Here is a 16,426-nt window from a genome sequence, read left to right as displayed (position 1 = left end):
AAGATGGTAGACGGCCCTGAGCACGAGCGGAAGGGGAGTGATTCCATTTCCGGGAGCAGAGCTTCCGCGGGGCGGAAGGGGGTCGTTCTCGTGTGTCTTCGTCCTTTCCAGTTCTTATTAGCTACGGCTGCTCATGAGCAAGCTGTGGAGACGCGGAGGCGCCTCCGGGGCCGCGGAGGGGTCGGAACCCGGTAGGTGGTGCCCGGGAGGGGACAGGCCTAGGTGGGAAAGGGCCCGCTTTTCAGAGTTCCTGGGTCCGCAGCTGAAGGCCTGCGAGGGGTGGTGCGGGTGAGAGTCTGGAGCGCTTCCTCTAGGAGCCTCTATGGGCCGGGCCGGGTCAGTCTGGTCTCATCTGGTCGGAGTGGGCCAACGTGCGCGCGATCTCCAAGGCAACGGACACTCTCCCTTCTCCCTTCCCCCAGCTCCAAGTGGTGCCTCCTTGGTTGCCATGGAGACGACCCGTCCTAGCCACAGCCCCCCTTCCATCCCCTCCCCTCTCCCCAGCTCCGGGGAAGGGCCCCCGGTGCCTGCCCAAGTTGTGTGCCCCGGGTGCTGCCCCTGCCCCTGCCCCGACCCCCCCGCTAACGGCGCTGATCCTCAGGAGAAGAGCTGGAACTGAGTGGCCACGGCCACGGTGGCCATAAGAAGAAGCATAAGAAGCACAAGAAGAAACATAAGAAAAAGCAGCACCAGGAGGAAGGACCCGGCCCCCCCCTGCCCAGCTCTGCCTCTGGCCCTGCCCAAGCTCCTGCCCAGCTGAAGCTCAGGATCAAACTCGGTGGCCAGGTTCTGGGCACCAAGAGGTAAGCATGAAGACCGTGAGGTCAGGGCTCTGTGGGCTGGGGGGCAGCCAGGGCCAAGCCCTCCCAAGAAGGCACTTGAGCTCCTCGAACCTCAAGGGCTTTGCTGACAGCCAAGGACTCCCCATGGGTGCTGATCTGGAGTTGGTCGGCTTTTGGTGGGGAGTCTGGCCATACTGCCTAGTTGGGTTGAAGATCTAGGAATCAGGGAAAGTTAAAAGAGGCCCTTCCTATGTCCACTGGGAGGCGGGTCTGATCAGCCTTTGGGGTGAGACCTGGAGATTGTTTAGCAAAAAATATTGAAATGGTTGACCATTTTCTTCTTCAGCTCATTTTATAAATGAGGAAACTGAGGCAAAGAGGGGTCATGCAGCCAGGAAGTGTCTAAGGCTGTACTTGAACTCCAGGAGTGTTCCTGATTCCTAGTTCCTGTAGCTTTATGCACAGCACCAAAATAACTATGGGACTGTGGTGGGAGGCAGGAGACTGGACTGATTGATAGTGTCCATTATTAGAATGTGAGCTTCTGCTGGAAAGCAGACACTATTTTTGCTTTTCTTTGGATTTCCCAACACTATAAGTGCAATAGAAGATGCTTATAGAAGATGCTTAGTAAATGCCCACAGACTGGACCTGTAGACTTGGTGTCCTGCATGTGGAGTGTAGAAAAGGAGGTAGCTTGCCAGGCTTCTCACTCTTCTCCTTCTCCAGCGTTCCCACCTTCACTGTGATCCCCGAGGAGCCCCGGTCCCCTTCTCCCCTCATGGTTGTGGACAATGAAGAGGAGCCGATGGAAGGGGTCCCCATTGAGCAGTACCGAGCCTGGCTGGGTAAGGCACCTTCAGGGACTGGCTGACGGCTTCCCCCTCCCCCCCAGTTTGGCTGTTCTTCCGGCTGGATACAAGTTGTGTCAGGGTATACTTTTGTCCCTAGATGAAGACAGTAACCTGTCCCCCTCTCCTCTCGGGGAGTTGGCTGGAGGCCTTGGAGGCCGAGAGGATGAGGAAGAACAGCGCTGGCTGGATGCCCTGGAGAAGGGGGAGCTGGATGACAATGGGGACCTGAAGAAGGAGATCAACGAGAGACTGCTCACAGCACGCCAGGTGGGTGGATGGGGTCGGAGGTGAGGACCGGGGCGGGAGCCGGCAGTGTCGGAGTGGCGGCCCCTGACGATCGGGCCCCTCTTCGTTGTCCCCGCAGAAGGCCCTGCTGCAGAAAGCCCGGAGCCAGCCGTCGCCCATGCTCAAGCTGCCCAAGGCCGCGGGTGCTCCGGCGCTCACGGAGGAGATGCTGATGAAGCGGGAGGAGCGGGCCCGGAAGCGGCGCTTGCAGGCGGCCCGCCGGGCGGAGGAGCACAAAAACCAGACCATCGAGAGGCTGACTAAGACGGCGGCCCCCAGCAGCCGCGGCGGCCGAGGGGGCGCGCGTGGCGAACGCCGAGGGGGCCGACCACCCGCCGTCACGCCCATGGTCCGCTACAGCAGCGGAGCGCGCGGCGCCACTCTGTCCTTCCCCGTGGGTGTGCCCACGCCGGCCCCAGTTTCTCCGCCCCCGCCGCCCCCGGGCCCTCGGCCCCGCTGCTCTGTGCCAGGCTGTCCCCACCCGCGGCGCTACGCCTGCTCGCGCACGGGCCAGCCCCTCTGCAGCCTGCAGTGTTACCGCCTCAACCTGCAGCTGCAGCTCGGGCTACCGGAGGGCGTCGGCGCCGCCCCGCCCAGCCCCATCGTGGCCACCTGAGCACCCCCGCCCTCCCGCCCCCCTCCCTCGCCCCCGCGACTCGGCCTCGGCCCCTCCCGGCTGGAGGCGGAGCTGGAGGCCTTTCCGTCTCCCCGAAGGCTACCTCACCTCGGGCTCCACTTTTCCCCACCTCTTGCCCATATTGCTGAGCGAAGCTCAGCCAATCCTTGAGACTTCTCTCGGAAAGAGCGGCCCTCTCTAGCGCCTCTGAACACTCGTTGGTGGGCTTGATTCCCACGAAGTGGGACTAATGCCTTTTATTGGTGGTTAGTGCTGCCGATCACAGTCTTTGGGCGATTGCTTCTTCACTCTTTGTCTCTGGGCCGCTGTTGTCTGGGTGAGTGGTGGAGACGCGGCAGCGCATTGGTCTCCGGAAGTGCCTTGGCAGGCTGTTCCCATTGGCCGATCCTCAAGAAACGACTCCCGATTGGTGCAATCTGACGCAACTCAGTTGCTGATTGGCTGGGCGGCTGCAAGGCTCGGTAGCTGTGAGTCCGGATAGCGATGGCGGCGGTAGCGGCTATGGTCCGGGCCGGGACTATGGTGGTTGCGGTCCGGAAAGCAGTGGCAGGCTGCCCGGCGGTGGAGGTGGCAGTTTCCTGCCCGGGCTTGTAGGCAGCAGCATGGAGCGGGCCGGTCCCTGGAACGGCAGCCACGAAACTTGGGGTGCTCTGCGGGTGCGGCAGGTATCGTGAAGCTTATGCCTGCTGTCGCGACAAGCCCAAAACTTGTCGCGACAGGTGGTCCCGTCCTCTGCCACCTGGTTCCCCCCTGGAACTCAGGACACCCGGAAATGCCCTTTGCGAAACACATTGGGTGTCGCGATAGGTGTGGTGATCTGGCTTCTGTCTTTGTCACCCATTTGATTCCATGACTCAGGGAAGAGTGATGGGCATTTTTGGAGAGGTGGGGGGCAGGCGTCCTGCCTCGGGAACTCGGCCCGGTCGCTCGAAGGGGCCTTGTTGAGCAGTGGGCTGGTGCGGCCTGGCCAGGCTCGCGGCAGGAGGCGGCGGGAGCTCGGGGTGGGGGCGGCTGGGGAGCTCTGGAGCTAGGCAGTGGCCGGCGGGCGTCTCCCGCAGTGGGAGCCTCTCCTCCGCGCCTTGCCGCGATCCTGCCGACGCTGGAGCCTCCGTTGCCATGAAGCTCGCTTATCGAGGCCGTTTCACTGCTGGACAGCTCTAATCATTAAAAACTGTTGCTTACGTCCAAGGAATGTGGCTTGTGCAGTTTGTCCTCGTTGTGGCCTAATCTCTGTTCTTTGTTACAGTTCTTACTGGGTTGAGTGCCTTTCCCTTCCCCCCCTCTCCCCTCCCCACTGTAGTTTCCTCTGACTCCATTTCCTCCTCCTAGCTTAGAGAGCTGTGCCCGGGAGTGAACAATCAGCCCTATGTCTGTGAGAGCGGCCACTGTTGTGGAGAGACTGGCTGCTGCACCTACTACTATGAGCTCTGGTGTGAGTGTCCTGGGAGCCTCCCATCCCGCCCCGACAACACAACTGCCCTCTACCGACCTGGGCCAGCCTGGGATTCCCAGGGGATGTCCCGCGCCCCCTCCCCCTCGCATCCTAGCAAAGTCCTTCCGATAACTGTGGCCTCCCTAGCTCCTTCAGCTCTCCGGGCCCTTTTCTGAAACTTCTCATGCCTTCCCCCCCACCCTCCCACAGGGTTCTGGCTGCTTTGGACCATCCTCATCCTCTTTAGTTGCTGCTGTGCCTTCCGCCATCGAAGAGCCAAACTCCGCCTGCAGCAACAGCAGCGACAACGTGAGATCAACCTGTTAGCCTATCATGGAGCCTACCACGGAGGTGGCCCTGGCTCAGGGGGCTCCATGCTTGACTTACGTAAGCCACTGACCTTAAGGTTCCAAGGGAATGAGATAACTCATATCTTCATTTAACCTTATCCCCCCTGGCCTGGGCACTGACCCCCCTCCCACCCCCCTACATATCCACTTTCCCCTGGCCCTGACTTCTCTATTCTGTTTTCAGGCCTTCTCACCTCCTTCAAGCTTCCTGCTTATGAGGATGTAGCTTGCCGCCCTGGAACCCCACCTCCCCCATACAGTGTGGCCCCTGGACCCCCATCACCCAGCTCCAGTGACTGCACCAGCTGTTCCTGTGCCTCCAGCTGCCCCTCTTCCCCCCCTGGTCCTATAGGGGCCTCTTCCAGGGCCCACCCACATGGGGGAGAATGGGAGAGTGGGGCTGGGGTGATTGCCCAAGGCCAGCCTGGGGAAATGGGGGAAGGGGAAAGTCTAGCATCCCCAAATCGGTCCTGCCGCCACCGCAGGCTGACGGGGGATTCAGGAATTGAGCTGTGTCCTGGGACCTGCCATGGTCCAGTTGACCAGGAGCCTGCCAAACTTGGGTGGGCAGGGCCACTCCCACTCCAGGAGAGCAGTGTCTCTTCCCTAAATTCAGCCCCTGATGATCCTGTTCCCTGTGAATTCCCAGTCTCTGAAGAGCCTGGGCCCAGGCAGAGCTGTGCTCTGTGAGGACCTGCAACTTGGTCCTCTCATCCCCAGTGGTTTCTGCCAGGAAGTCTGGCCCCTGGTGGATGGGATTCTGACTATGGCAATTGCATATAGGAAAAGAGTGGTGATTGCCCTTCCCATACACATACCCAACACCTCAGGTCTCCTTATTAAAGAAATTTAACTAGCTAGGTGTGAATTTGAATTATTTTCAGCCTTGGGTAGAAGGCAGAAAAAAGATTCAAATGAGGGGCATTTAGAAGAGAGTAGGGGGACCATAAATGACTATATCAGTCACAGGAAGGCAATTTTTATTTTAGAAAAATAAACTCTTGGCTTCACCACCATCTGCCACCAAGACTAATGGAGATGGGTGGGGTAACCCCTGAGATGAGTTCCAGGCGTGGGACCCAGGAGCTCTGGAGCAGAGGAGCCCTCTCCCCAGCCCATCTCCCTCCCATGCACCACACATGAGGTCCTGACCCCCAGCAGCAGCAAAGAGGGCCCAAGGGAGTGTTAGATGGGTCATTTCCTAGCAGGCCTAGGATGGATGGTGGTGGTTTGGGGAAGGCTGGGCAGTGAGTTGGTCCTGAGTTGACATGGGAAGGATTTACGTGGAAGAATGGTGGGGATCAGTAGTCCTCTGCCATAGCAAGCAGTACAAGACTGGTCCAGCCCTGGAATGGCCGGGAGCCCATGCCGTGACCATCTCGATCGCTGTACTGTTCCCATAAAAAGCCTGTGTCCCGGTACTGTCGCCACACGTTACCCACAAGGTTAGTTCGCAGCTGGGTGTGGAGTTGTGATGCCTGGGCTTGGTGGGGCCCCTCCAGGCGTCCATAGTGATCCAGGGCACCCAGTGCTAGATAGTTAACATTAACCCAGATAGCCCCTCGCCAATATGGTGGGTCATGTTCCGAATTTCGCTGTCCATAGAGGGGGCTGGAGGCAGACAGTGAGCGCAAACCAAAAGGACTCCATAAGTGACGGGTGTCTGCCAGCAGGTCCAGCAGGGGGCCCAAGTGTGGGGAGGTGGGGCTCAGCAGTCTGAGGAGCAGTGGAAAGAAGCTGACATATCCCAATGCATCAACATACTGTAGGTGGGGAGGAGGACGGCCCACCACACGGACCAGCCCCTGTGGACCCCTTGCAAGGCGAACGGCTCCTGTATGATTACCAAAATCTGCAAAGACGCCCAACTCAGGGGCCCAGTGCAACAAGTCCAGACCATTCTCATCCCTCAGTTTGGCTGCAAGCTCAGCCAACTCAGTCTCTGCCTGAGTCTCCCCAAGTTTTTGTGCCAGCCGGGCCAGGACACTAGCGCCAAGTGCCACCCAGCAGCGCAGGTCCAAATGTCGCTCATCTGGTGATGGGTGTGAAGCTCGAGGGTAGTCATCCAGGCCTGAGGGCAATGTCTTGGGGTTCAGCAGACCAGGAGCAGCCTGGTCGCGTCCTCGCCAGCGATAGGACAAAGGAACAGGGCCTGCCTGGCTTTGTCGGAGCCAAGAGAACCAGGCCTGGAGACGGGGGAAAGCTGTACGTAAGAAATCCAAATCAGCAGTGTCTCCACTGTCCAGCATGCGCATCACAGGCAATAAGAGAGTTGGGGGATTAGCATGGGCTGCTCTCTGTACCAGGAACGGTGGTGGGACCCGGACCCGGGCCTCATCTCCCAGCACCTGCTCTCGCCCGATCCAGCCGTCGGCATTAAGCAGTCCAAGCCAGTGGCCCAGGGCCTCCCTGGTCAAACGTGGCTCCCAACAATACACCACAAGCTGGTGGAAACCTTCATCCCACAGAAAGCCACGAGGAAAAAAGGATCTTGAAGGGACGGCTGTGAAGAGTGGAGCTGGAGGAAAAAGGGATGGGGCTGGGGCTGGGTCCTCCTCAGGTCCTTCATCCCCAGGATCCGGTAGCACCAGGCCCTGTCCATAGAAATAGCCAAAGCCCCCCAAGAGCCCACTTAGGGCTGCTTGACCCAGAGCCTGCTCTCCTGCACTCAGGCCTCGTGCACCCAGCCTGAAGGTATCCTCAAATCGGTCTGTGAAAGCTGTGACATGGATGTCCAGGGCCTGGGAGAATACTGGCCCAGCCAGACGACCCCCAGGTCGGGATTCCCCCCAGCCCACGCTTCCTGATTCAAAAACCAGCTCAACTCGGAAAGGTGGTTTTAGTGTCAGCTGCTGGACCACAATCTGTCCTTGTACTGAGTGGCCTGATTTCAGGCTCTCCCCTTCCCACTGAGGGGATCCAGGCAAGCCCAGGTATCGCTCTGGAGAACCACCAGGGGGCCGGTGCTGAAACCATCGATTCAGTCGATTCTTCACAACTTCTGTCAACAAATGCAGCCCTGGGCTAGGCATCCAAAGGCTATTGTAGCTATGGAAAACAAGGGTCAAGTCAGTTAGGAAGAAGAGAAACAGGACAACAGGACAGGGAAGATAGAGCAGAGAGGGGAAAACATTGGAAGGCGGGTTGACATAAGGAAAGGACAGAAAAGTGGACCAGGATCCCTAAGGGAGCTGGAGACCAAACCTGCATTGCCATTACCTGCCGTGCTTTAAGGCTGTCCCTCTGACATTGGTAGGGGGAAGAAGGATGAGGCGAAAGTCACCAAGCTCCTCCGTGTGGCCATCAACGCCATTCAGTTGCCCCCCTGTCCCAGGCTCTGGCCTCAACGTCCCCTGCCCATCTGTGGCCACGTAGAAGAACAACGAGAGCAGAGGTATCCCGAGGCTCTCCTGAGACTGAAAAGGTGGAAATTGGGAAGAGAAGTGGAAAAAGGCGTCTCAGCTGCAAGTCCTGAGAAGCTTGCCACCCACCCCTGCTTTAAATGGGAAACTAAGGGAAACGCCCCGGTTCTGATTTCTACTGGGACCTCAGGCTTTAACACATAATGCCGTGGGGGTGTTGGGGGGGGGGGAAGGCCAGGGGATGCGATAGGACCCCCGGGGTTCACACCCAAGCTGTGGCTGTCCCGGAAGGGGCGGGGTCTGACCTGGGGCTCAGCCGTGATCCTCCAGCTCCAGTCCCCGCCGTGGCTTCCGCCTGGCCTCTTCACAAACTCGGTGGTGAGCAGCAGGGCTCCGTCGTGCAGCCGCTGCCGCCCGAAGCTGACCCCATCGTGCAGCTCCCAACCGTACGGGCCCATCCCGTCGCCCTGCTCACACGTGTGCCGGAGCTGGCCCGGCATTCCTGGGGGGGTGCCCTGCTGCAGCCACATCAGGCCTGGGGATACGGGGAGAGGCAGCGGGGTCAGCCGGTGCTGCGTCCCTCCCTGGCCCAGTCCTCCCGCCCGGCCAGTCCCCCGGGGTTACCCGTGACGGGCGCGCGCGGGCTGCGGGTCTTCATGCCGAAGTAGACGTGCGGCCGGTAGGTGCCCCAGAAGAGGTCCGGGGCGGCCGCGGCGCTGGAGCTGTTGGGCGGCAGCGCGGGAGGCGCCGGGTGCAGGGTTACGGCGCGCCTCGCCCGCTGCCATGCCACGATTCCGCGCCAGGACAGGCCCAGGCCAAGGCCCAGCGCCAGCGCCAGGCCCAGGGCGGCCAGAGCCGCGGACCCCGGCCCCTGGCTCCCAGCGCCCCGACCTCCAGGCCCACGCCGGGGCCCCGAGCCCGGCCCCACCCCAAACCGGCCCTCCCGCCTCCTGGCCGCCTTGTCCGGAGCTCGCGGCCCGAGAGCTTCCGCGGGAGGACCCGCCCGGCGCTTGCGTTCTCCTCTTGCCATCCTGGGCACAGAGGCCACCAGATGGCTCAGGAGACCGCCACACACCGGCAGCCGAGAAGACCGAAGTCCGCGAGCTCAGTAAACGGAAGTGGCGCGTTGCCCCGCCCACCGGCTAGCGTGCCGACCTCCTCTAGGTCCGTAGCGTCTTTTACCTCCCCCATTCGGTAACCCACACAGACATCAGGGTACAGGCGCAGATCGCAATGGCTCACTTTTATTTGCTCCACCCCTAGCCCCTGCCCCCATCTCCCGGACGCCAAGGCCCTCAGCCCTTCTGCCCGGAAGAGGTGCTGCTCTTGGCCAGGACTCGAGAACTGAAAGCTGCGAACATCTCCTGCGCCGTGAGGTGGGCGCCGCGAAGGATCAGCCGGTCTCCGTCTCCTGGAGAAGGAAAAACGGCGGTCAAGCGGGGGGTCTAAAGGCCGGGGCAAGCTTGGGGAGAGGGGGGCGGGGCTCGGACGCACCGAAAAGCACGTCCACGGAGGGCTCGGAGCCGTCGTGACGCACGTCCACCTGCACGGTGCAGTTGAGGTTGGAGGCGCGCACCTTCTCGCTGCTCACTGCTTGGAGGAACTGCCTACGATCGGGAAGAGGAAAAGGCAAGAAGAGTGAGCGGGGACTAGAAGGAGCGAGCAGGGCAGGGATCGGGGGCGTACCCGTTACCTCGTCGCCTCCACGTTGCTCTCAAAGGGGCAGAAACGAACCAACACTCGCTTAACCGCCTGCAGCCCCAGCTTCCTCCCCGCAGGCCCGGCCATGGCGCTCTGCAGAAGTGCCGCGTCCACGGCACGCCGGGAAATGTAGTCCGCGCCAGGCCCGTAAGAGGGCGGGGCCGCAAGCCCGCCCCTGCGCCCTCCAAGCCTCCCGGAAGAGTGGTGGCGGCTAAGGCAGGCAGTCGCCTCCAGGGCCCGCCTCCGCGCTGTACAGGGTGTCTCCCTATCCTATGACCTCTTAAATCCAAGATGAGTTTGCTCTTCTCCAAGGTTTGGGGGCAGCCCCACTCCCCCGGGGCCAGCCGGTCGTACCTTCCTTCTATCCAGCCCTCAGCCACCGACTTCTCTTTGAGCTCCCACCGCTTTGGCAGAGACGGCCACTCTGCCCGCCGCACTGCTGCACATTCTCAAGATGTGACTAGATGCACGTCTTTAAGCCTTGGCTCCAGGGTGTCCAGTTTCTGCCCAAGATCTATGGACAAAGTCCAAACCATCAGGGCATCAAACCTTGTGCAGACCTGGATGCCACCTACAGTGCCAAGTGCCCCTCTCTCACCTCAAGGACTGTGCTCCCATCATTCCCATTTCCAGGAGCAGCAGAAATCTTCTGCATATTTAAGAGCCCAGTTTAAATCCCTTTCCTTATCCACTCAACTGGAAGGCATCTCACTTTCATTCTAGCTGCATTAGGCTTAAGCACGGGAGACCACCAGAACAACCTGTCCAATTGCCCAGTTACAGATGAGGAAAGCAAGGTCTGGAAGATGAAGTAACTTGCGGAGTGCTGACGAGACAAGTAGGAGAACTCTAAGTCCTTGGATTCCATCACTGCTGTACTGTCTGGATCCATTCCTTTCTCTTCCCTAACAGTCTGTGAGCTAGTGGAAAACAGGAACCCCATTCCATTCCTCATCCTCTCCCTGGTAACCTAGTACAAGACCACACACAACTAAGCGCTTAATAAATGCTTCCTGACATATGAAAATTAGTGCCTGGTTTGTGGCTGGGCGAGGAGGACTGGTTTTGTCAAGTTAAGACAGATCACACATCAGCCCTGAGGTAGGCAGGGCAAAGAGTTGGAAGATGGGGGCAGCTCTCAGCACTTACACATCCAGAACTTCCTGGTTCCTTCCCTGCTGTTGCTGCAGTTACTTATGTCTAGTCTAGGGCATGAGGTTCTCAATCTTTAGACCTACACAAAAGTCCAGCCTTCCTGGGCTCCAATTTCTTTGGATTTGTAGCTTGAGGTCCCAGTGTTCTTGGGAGCAGGGTCTCCAACCCTGTGCACTTTTGGGTTCCAGGTTCTTGAAATATAGGTGCAGATCCTGGGCTCATGCTGATTCCAAGAGTGTGAGCTCTTCTAGATGCCTCTCACTTCGGTTCCAATCTTGGCTGAGACCCTAGTGTCAAAAAAGAATTCTAGGCTTCTTTGGGCTCATTGTTCTGGCCTCTATTTTCCCAGCTTTCACATTCTATTATCAGGGTTCAGGAGTAGTTCTCATACAAAGAAAGGCAGGCAGATGCCATCGTGTGGATCGGTGCTGCCGAAGGGCCAGCCAAGCCTGCTGGTTGCCTGCTAGATAAGCCTCGGGGTTGGGTCCTCCACCCCGAAGATTGCTGAGAAGCTGAGCCGTTTGGACAAAAGTAACTCCAGGACGAAGGGAAGGCGGTTCTAGGTTCTCTAGGCTGTTGAGGCTGCTACTGGGTAGTTCAGGGATCTGGATCTTGTTACAGGTACCTAGTGAGATTAGGAGGTAGGGTGGAGAACAGGTCAGTAAATGAGTGTGGGGTGACTGGTAAGTTTGTGTACACAACAGAACAGGAAGCTAGGAGACAGCTTGATGGCACCAGAAGTCATAGATAGAACTTGGAGGCTTATAATGGGTTGTTGTGCTGAGGTAGCAAGTGGGTCACATACATACACAAATGCTTGTAGGGAGATGATGGTAAAAAAAGACTTACAGCAACATGGGGACCCTCCATAGCTACGGCTCCTCGGCATTGGCTGCTGCAGCAGACACAACAGGGCCCCATCTGCCCGCTGGAAGATGCTGAGTGTGAGCAAAGCCTGACGAAGTTCAGGGGACAGACCCCACTGCTCCTCTTCCAGCAAACTCCGAATAACTGCAAAATCCTGCCTCAGCTGCAGTGCTCCCTGCAGGCTGAAAGTGAGAGCAAGGTCATCCCCCTAGACCCAACTCTCACTCTTTCTAGCCCATCTCCTTTCTCCATCCCCGAGGCCTTTCCACAGCTATTTCCTCTTCTCTCCCATTCTAGGCCTACCTGAACCGTATCTTGTGTGTGAGAATGTGGTTGAGCCAGGCATCAAGAAGTGCAGTCAAGGCCTCTGTAAGTGGGGGCCCTTGGGCCTGGGGGGGCAATCCCTGTACCCCTTGCAGCACAGGTCCCAGAACAGCTCCCACTACCAACTTTGCATAGTCACTGGGAATGCTGGGAAGTTCTGGGGGAGGGCAGAAAGCAAAGCTTAGAAACCTCTTTCTATGATTTTGGGTGGGGAGAATCATGGGGACATAAGAAGAATGGGAAAAGAAGGGCACAGGGACAAAGAAATTGAGTTATAGGCTTACTGAAGGACTGATTGAGAGAACCAAGGAGAATGAATTCTAGGCCCATTGGGAGTTGAGGGTGAGGGGTTACCAGATCGAAGCCTGAGCTTCCAGTGACGACCCTGGGGCATGTGGAGCTGGAAACCCTTAGCTGCTTGTTGCCAACATTCTCGGGAGAAGAGACACAGATACTTCTCAGGCAGGACCTGAGAGGGTGGGAGAAAAGAGTTTACATTGGGCTCTGCCCTAGCTCAAGCTTAGCTTCCCTTTCTTTGCCCCAGATCTCTGAAATTAATTTCCGGAAAGAAAAAAGCATTGACACCATGAACAAGCAGAGAGAGGCATGAAAGGCCTACCAAAGAAATGCCTCAAATATTCTAGAGAAATCCTGGAGTTCTATGAGAAGCAATTAATGAAACTGTCCCTCTCCTAGGGTCCATGGAGTCACCACCACTGAGCACTTATCTCAGGGATAACAATGACAGAAAGTGGCAGCAGCACTCTCTTGTAGGACAACAACTGGCAACAAGGTGGGTATTCATTTGTTGGCAAATGAAGAAATGGGACTTGATACCTGAAAAACGGTGACCCCATGAAGAAGTCAAAGAAACATGGGAAGACTAACATGAGCCGAAGAAAAGAACTAGAATATGTGTGTGTGTGCACCCGTATGAGTATAACCAGGTAGACAAATACACAAATGTAAATGAGCAAACTGAATCCAAGCATCTCTTTTTCTGCCAGCTGTTACTAAGTAGCCTATCCTTAGCCAAGGATTCGTCTTCTTATTTCAAGCAATGGGCCAGAAACATGGGTGATTTTCTCAGATAATGTCACCTCCCACACTTGTGCTATCTCCAAGAGCTTCTACTTTCACCTGACTGCACATTACTCAGATTGCTCCCTGGGGTTCCCACAAGCCCCTGTTTCCTCCCCTAAGACTTCCCCCACAACTGCCATGTGACAGGCCCCAGAGATCCTCCTGTCCCAGCCTCCCTCTTCTCAATCTCTGAGTATTTTCATGGCTCCTGCTCTACATACAGAGATTATAAGGCTTTATTTTCAGCTGTCTATTCTGTGGAGAAATCCTAGCCCTGACTTGTCTCACAAATTCCAGGCTAGTCTTTTCCAGGTTCCCGTTTGACAATGAAGTTTTTAACACAAAGAATATAGGACAGATAGCAAGGAGATCTGAGTTCCAGTCCCAGAACTACCACTTTTGGGCTATGGGACAAGTCAATTTTCCCATCAGTAAAATTCTTTCTAGCTTTTAAGATTCTCTAATCCTGATATTATCTCAAATATAGTGTCTTCACCAGGCTCATCTCCAAAAAGCTAGCTATATTTTAGCTTCCTCTATTTTGTCCCTGGCAGAATGTTATTTTCCCATTCAGTCATCTGCTCTGTTCTTAGCATTAATGGGGTTATAAAAAAATCTATGCAATTCACTAGTATATTCAACGGGAATCCTAACCTTCAGAAGGCAGTCCCATCCCAGTCTCCAAAAGTACTGTTATCAATCCATAGCTTTGTTTTCACAATTACATCCCCCCCCTTTCCCAATCACTCTTTAGTCCTCTCACCTGGATCTGAGCTATCAGTCTCCGAATTTCTTTTCCCAGCTGCCAGTTCAGCTCTAGTACAGATGCCCCTTCAGAAACCAGGGATGCCAGGGCCTCTGCCTCACACAGGAGAAGCTTTGGAGAAAGCACAAAGATTAAACGTCCAAACTAGACCTTCAGTTTTCCTGTCCCTATCACAATCTACCTATTCGCACACTTTGAATGACTTTCTTTGGGAAACACTCATAGAATCCTCAATAACAAGCTCAGGTGTCATACAAACACAGAAAAATTCTCCTTTTCAAAATCACTCTCATCTCCAAGATTGCCCCTTTCCCAGAGCACTATTCAAAGATGACACTCAAATCCTCAAAGTCACCGCCTTTCCTTGCCAAGGACTCTTGGTCATCTGCACACGCATTCTCTGTCTTCCACCATTCTCCTCATGTCTCAGAGAGATCAAAGCAGTCCCTTCTTCCCTCCTTGCCCAGAACAGGAGATACTCACAGGCAGTTCCCTTTGAGTCAGCAGCAGAAGGGGCCCAGGGGCCCAGGAGGCCAGATACTGCTGACATTTGCTGAGGAGCCAGAGGGTGGTGGCCTGAAGAGTGCAAAGCCCGAGGACTAGGGGTGGTGGTCCTGGCCCTGGGGGTAGAGGATGAAAGAGACAAAGTGTCAGAGAAGCAATCCTAAAAACAGAACTTAAGGGGAAAGGCCTGGTATCCCATCACCCCCAAAGCCCTGCCATCACCTGGAAACTGGCAGGAAGCAGATCCTGGTTCTCCAAGGGCAGAGATGAGAAGAGGAAAGAGCTGTCGGAAGAGACCAGTGGTATGCATGCAGGGACTGCCATCCCAGGCCATGGACACGATCCCACGGTCTCCACAAACAGATCCCAAGGCTCGGCAGAAGCCTAGGATAGAGGGAGCAAGGACCAGTGTGGGAATATGGATGATTTCATTGCCTTAAGAGCTCAATAACATCTCCCCCCCTCACCTTGGTCCCATGTCCAAGTCAGTGTCTGTCGAAGCAGATAGTGGCATAGGGAAGTCAGTTCCTTCTCACATTCCTGTGGCAAGGATGCTGTAGGAAGGGAATGGAGGTGGCTATCCAGACCCAGGTCTCATATATCACCTAAGCACAAGATCCATCTTCCCCCCCCCCCCCAGCATAACCTCCCTCAGATAATGAGATCAAAGAGAAGGGGATTGTGGCCCTCTTGAGAATGAGAGGAGAGAAGAGTGGTCACTCAACCCCCTCAGGCACTCCCAAGGACAGGAAGCTAGGGAAAAGGTTAAAGCAGAACTTCTTAAGCTTTTTCCACTTATAGCATCTTTTTTACCTGAGGAATTTTCACACGTACCCAGTACATACATGCAGATAGTATAGTTTTGTGCCCTTCACATTTAGATTCCATATGGGCAAGAACCACAGCTCTTCTCTCCAAAGCTTTTACACAATAGGGCTCCCTGTCACTTACCCTGATTCAGTGCCTGTCGCAGCTCCTGCACAGCCTTCTGAGTGTCTTCCCAAGGGCCCAGTCTCCCACCAAGGTTCTGGGCACAGGCTACCCAGAAGAGACTCCAGTACTGGCCCCACAGCTGCCGGGACCCTCCCAAGCCCCGAGAACCACTCCCCGGGGCCCCTGTGTCTCCCAGCAGGCCTAACAATCCGGGGAGCAGTTCCCGCTCTTCCCGGCAGAGCGTGTGCAGCTGGGGGCGCAGCTCGGCTTCCTGCAGGGCCACCCAAAGCCTCTCTGCTCCTTGTCGGCCCCGTTCCCTGGCCAACAGATTGAGCACCCGGCCGGGTGGGAAGGGCTGCGCTGCTCTGGGGATGCCCGCCACGGCCAGCATCTGGTGGTAGACGGGGAGAAGCTGGAGCAGCTCGCTGATCTGGGGCACCAGGGAGGGGCTGGGGGAAGCCTGGCCCAGGCTCTTCAGCTGTTCTTCCACGGCCATGTCCAGTCTCATCACGGCCAGAGCCAGGGGCCGGGCCAGAGGCCGCAGCTGGGGGTCCCCGTGGGCCCGCAGGCGCAGGGAGGGGCCGTGGGCGCTGTGAGGAAAGAGCTCCCAGCAGAGCGGGGCCAGGGCTGCCAGGGGCCGGGGGGCCCGCAGGAAGCCCAGCACGGTCTGCAGAGAGCGGGCGCAGTCCCGGGCCACCAGCAGCTCCTCACGCTCTCTCTGCAGCCGCAGCAGCACCGCCCGGAGCCGCTGCAGGGCCACGGGCAAGCCGGGACCGGAGAACGAAGACCGTCTTGCACCCCTGCCGGAGCAGTCCGCCTCTTCTCCTTCCCGGACCGCCCCGTCCTGCCCCTTAAGCGCCCGCGTCCACCACGGCTGACTTCGGGGCGGCCACAGCGCTCCCGGCTCGAATTTGCTGTCCTGCCAAACGCCACCTGAAACGCAGCCGGCGCACCAGCCTGACCCAGGGCCGGACCACCACGCTCCGCCCCAAAGGCCGAGCGTACAGACTCCTCCCCCCCACCGCGCCCAGCGACCTTCTCACCTGGCTCCCCCGGGGCCGCGGGCCACAGCGGGGGCAAAAACCCCCCAGACCTGGACGTCCGTGACATGGCCGCGGCGAGGGCAGGGCAGGGTCAGGGAGGCTGGAGCGAGGGCAGAGTGGCCGCTGGCCTAGGATCCACCCAGCCCGAGATAGGCCCACACCTGTCAAAGACCCTACCGCACGCACGGCGACCCCACCGCCCACCCCGCCATACTTTCGGGAGAGAGGACCCCGAGTGACCACCTCAAACCCACTGGGGTAGGGGCTGGCCCCCGACCCTTCTTTACAGCGACTGTGGCCCCAACGCTCCCGGAAGTTGATTAAAGAGGGTCACGTGACATGGGAAAC

General features: G+C 57.5%; 5 protein-coding genes across 5 annotated transcripts; 2 read left to right on the top strand and 3 right to left on the bottom strand.

Annotated features, from left to right (window-relative positions):
* The first annotated feature begins 14 nt into the window (after positions 1-14).
* INO80B (INO80 complex subunit B) lies at positions 15-2,537 on the top strand. Its single transcript, XM_074274257.1, has 5 exons — positions 15-191; positions 602-803; positions 1,512-1,630; positions 1,734-1,903; positions 2,001-2,537. Exons 1-5 carry the CDS (start codon positions 134-136, stop codon positions 2,535-2,537), a joined length of 1,086 nt encoding a protein of 361 aa, XP_074130358.1. The 5' UTR covers positions 15-133.
* WBP1 (WW domain binding protein 1) lies at positions 2,389-5,198 on the top strand. Its single transcript, XM_074274259.1, has 4 exons — positions 2,389-3,223; positions 3,888-3,990; positions 4,201-4,377; positions 4,525-5,198. The coding sequence occupies exons 1-4, from the start codon at positions 3,161-3,163 to the stop codon at positions 5,028-5,030; spliced, it is 849 nt and encodes a 282-aa protein (XP_074130360.1). The 5' UTR covers positions 2,389-3,160; the 3' UTR covers positions 5,031-5,198.
* A 105-nt stretch (positions 5,199-5,303) lies between these two features.
* On the bottom strand, positions 5,304-8,846 carry MOGS (mannosyl-oligosaccharide glucosidase). The gene is made up of 4 exons (XM_074274242.1): positions 8,327-8,846; positions 8,008-8,237; positions 7,560-7,756; positions 5,304-7,388 (listed from the first exon to the last, which is right to left on the bottom strand). Exons 1-4 carry the CDS (start codon positions 8,730-8,732, stop codon positions 5,642-5,644), a joined length of 2,580 nt encoding a protein of 859 aa, XP_074130343.1. The 5' UTR covers positions 8,733-8,846; the 3' UTR covers positions 5,304-5,641.
* Positions 8,847-8,930: 84 nt separating this feature from the next.
* MRPL53 (mitochondrial ribosomal protein L53) lies at positions 8,931-9,669 on the bottom strand. The gene is made up of 3 exons (XM_074274260.1): positions 9,396-9,669; positions 9,197-9,309; positions 8,931-9,113 (listed from the first exon to the last, which is right to left on the bottom strand). The coding sequence occupies exons 1-3, from the start codon at positions 9,488-9,490 to the stop codon at positions 8,998-9,000; spliced, it is 324 nt and encodes a 107-aa protein (XP_074130361.1). The 5' UTR covers positions 9,491-9,669; the 3' UTR covers positions 8,931-8,997.
* Positions 9,670-9,757: 88 nt separating this feature from the next.
* Positions 9,758-16,381, bottom strand: CCDC142 (coiled-coil domain containing 142). Its single transcript, XM_074274244.1, has 12 exons — positions 16,079-16,381; positions 15,054-15,968; positions 14,570-14,656; positions 14,325-14,486; positions 14,082-14,218; positions 13,596-13,709; positions 12,104-12,218; positions 11,729-11,906; positions 11,408-11,607; positions 10,553-11,183; positions 10,002-10,323; positions 9,758-9,917 (listed from the first exon to the last, which is right to left on the bottom strand). The coding sequence occupies exons 1-10, from the start codon at positions 16,143-16,145 to the stop codon at positions 10,924-10,926; spliced, it is 2,235 nt and encodes a 744-aa protein (XP_074130345.1). The 5' UTR covers positions 16,146-16,381; the 3' UTR covers positions 9,758-9,917; positions 10,002-10,323; positions 10,553-10,923.
* Positions 16,382-16,426: the final 45 nt, after the last annotated feature.

This window comes from Sminthopsis crassicaudata, chromosome 6 (assembly GCF_048593235.1).
Source record: "Sminthopsis crassicaudata isolate SCR6 chromosome 6, ASM4859323v1, whole genome shotgun sequence".
Taxonomy (NCBI): Eukaryota; Metazoa; Chordata; class Mammalia; order Dasyuromorphia; family Dasyuridae; genus Sminthopsis; species Sminthopsis crassicaudata.
Note: the sequence above shows the minus strand (reverse complement) of the source record. Positions and strands in the feature narration are given on the sequence as shown.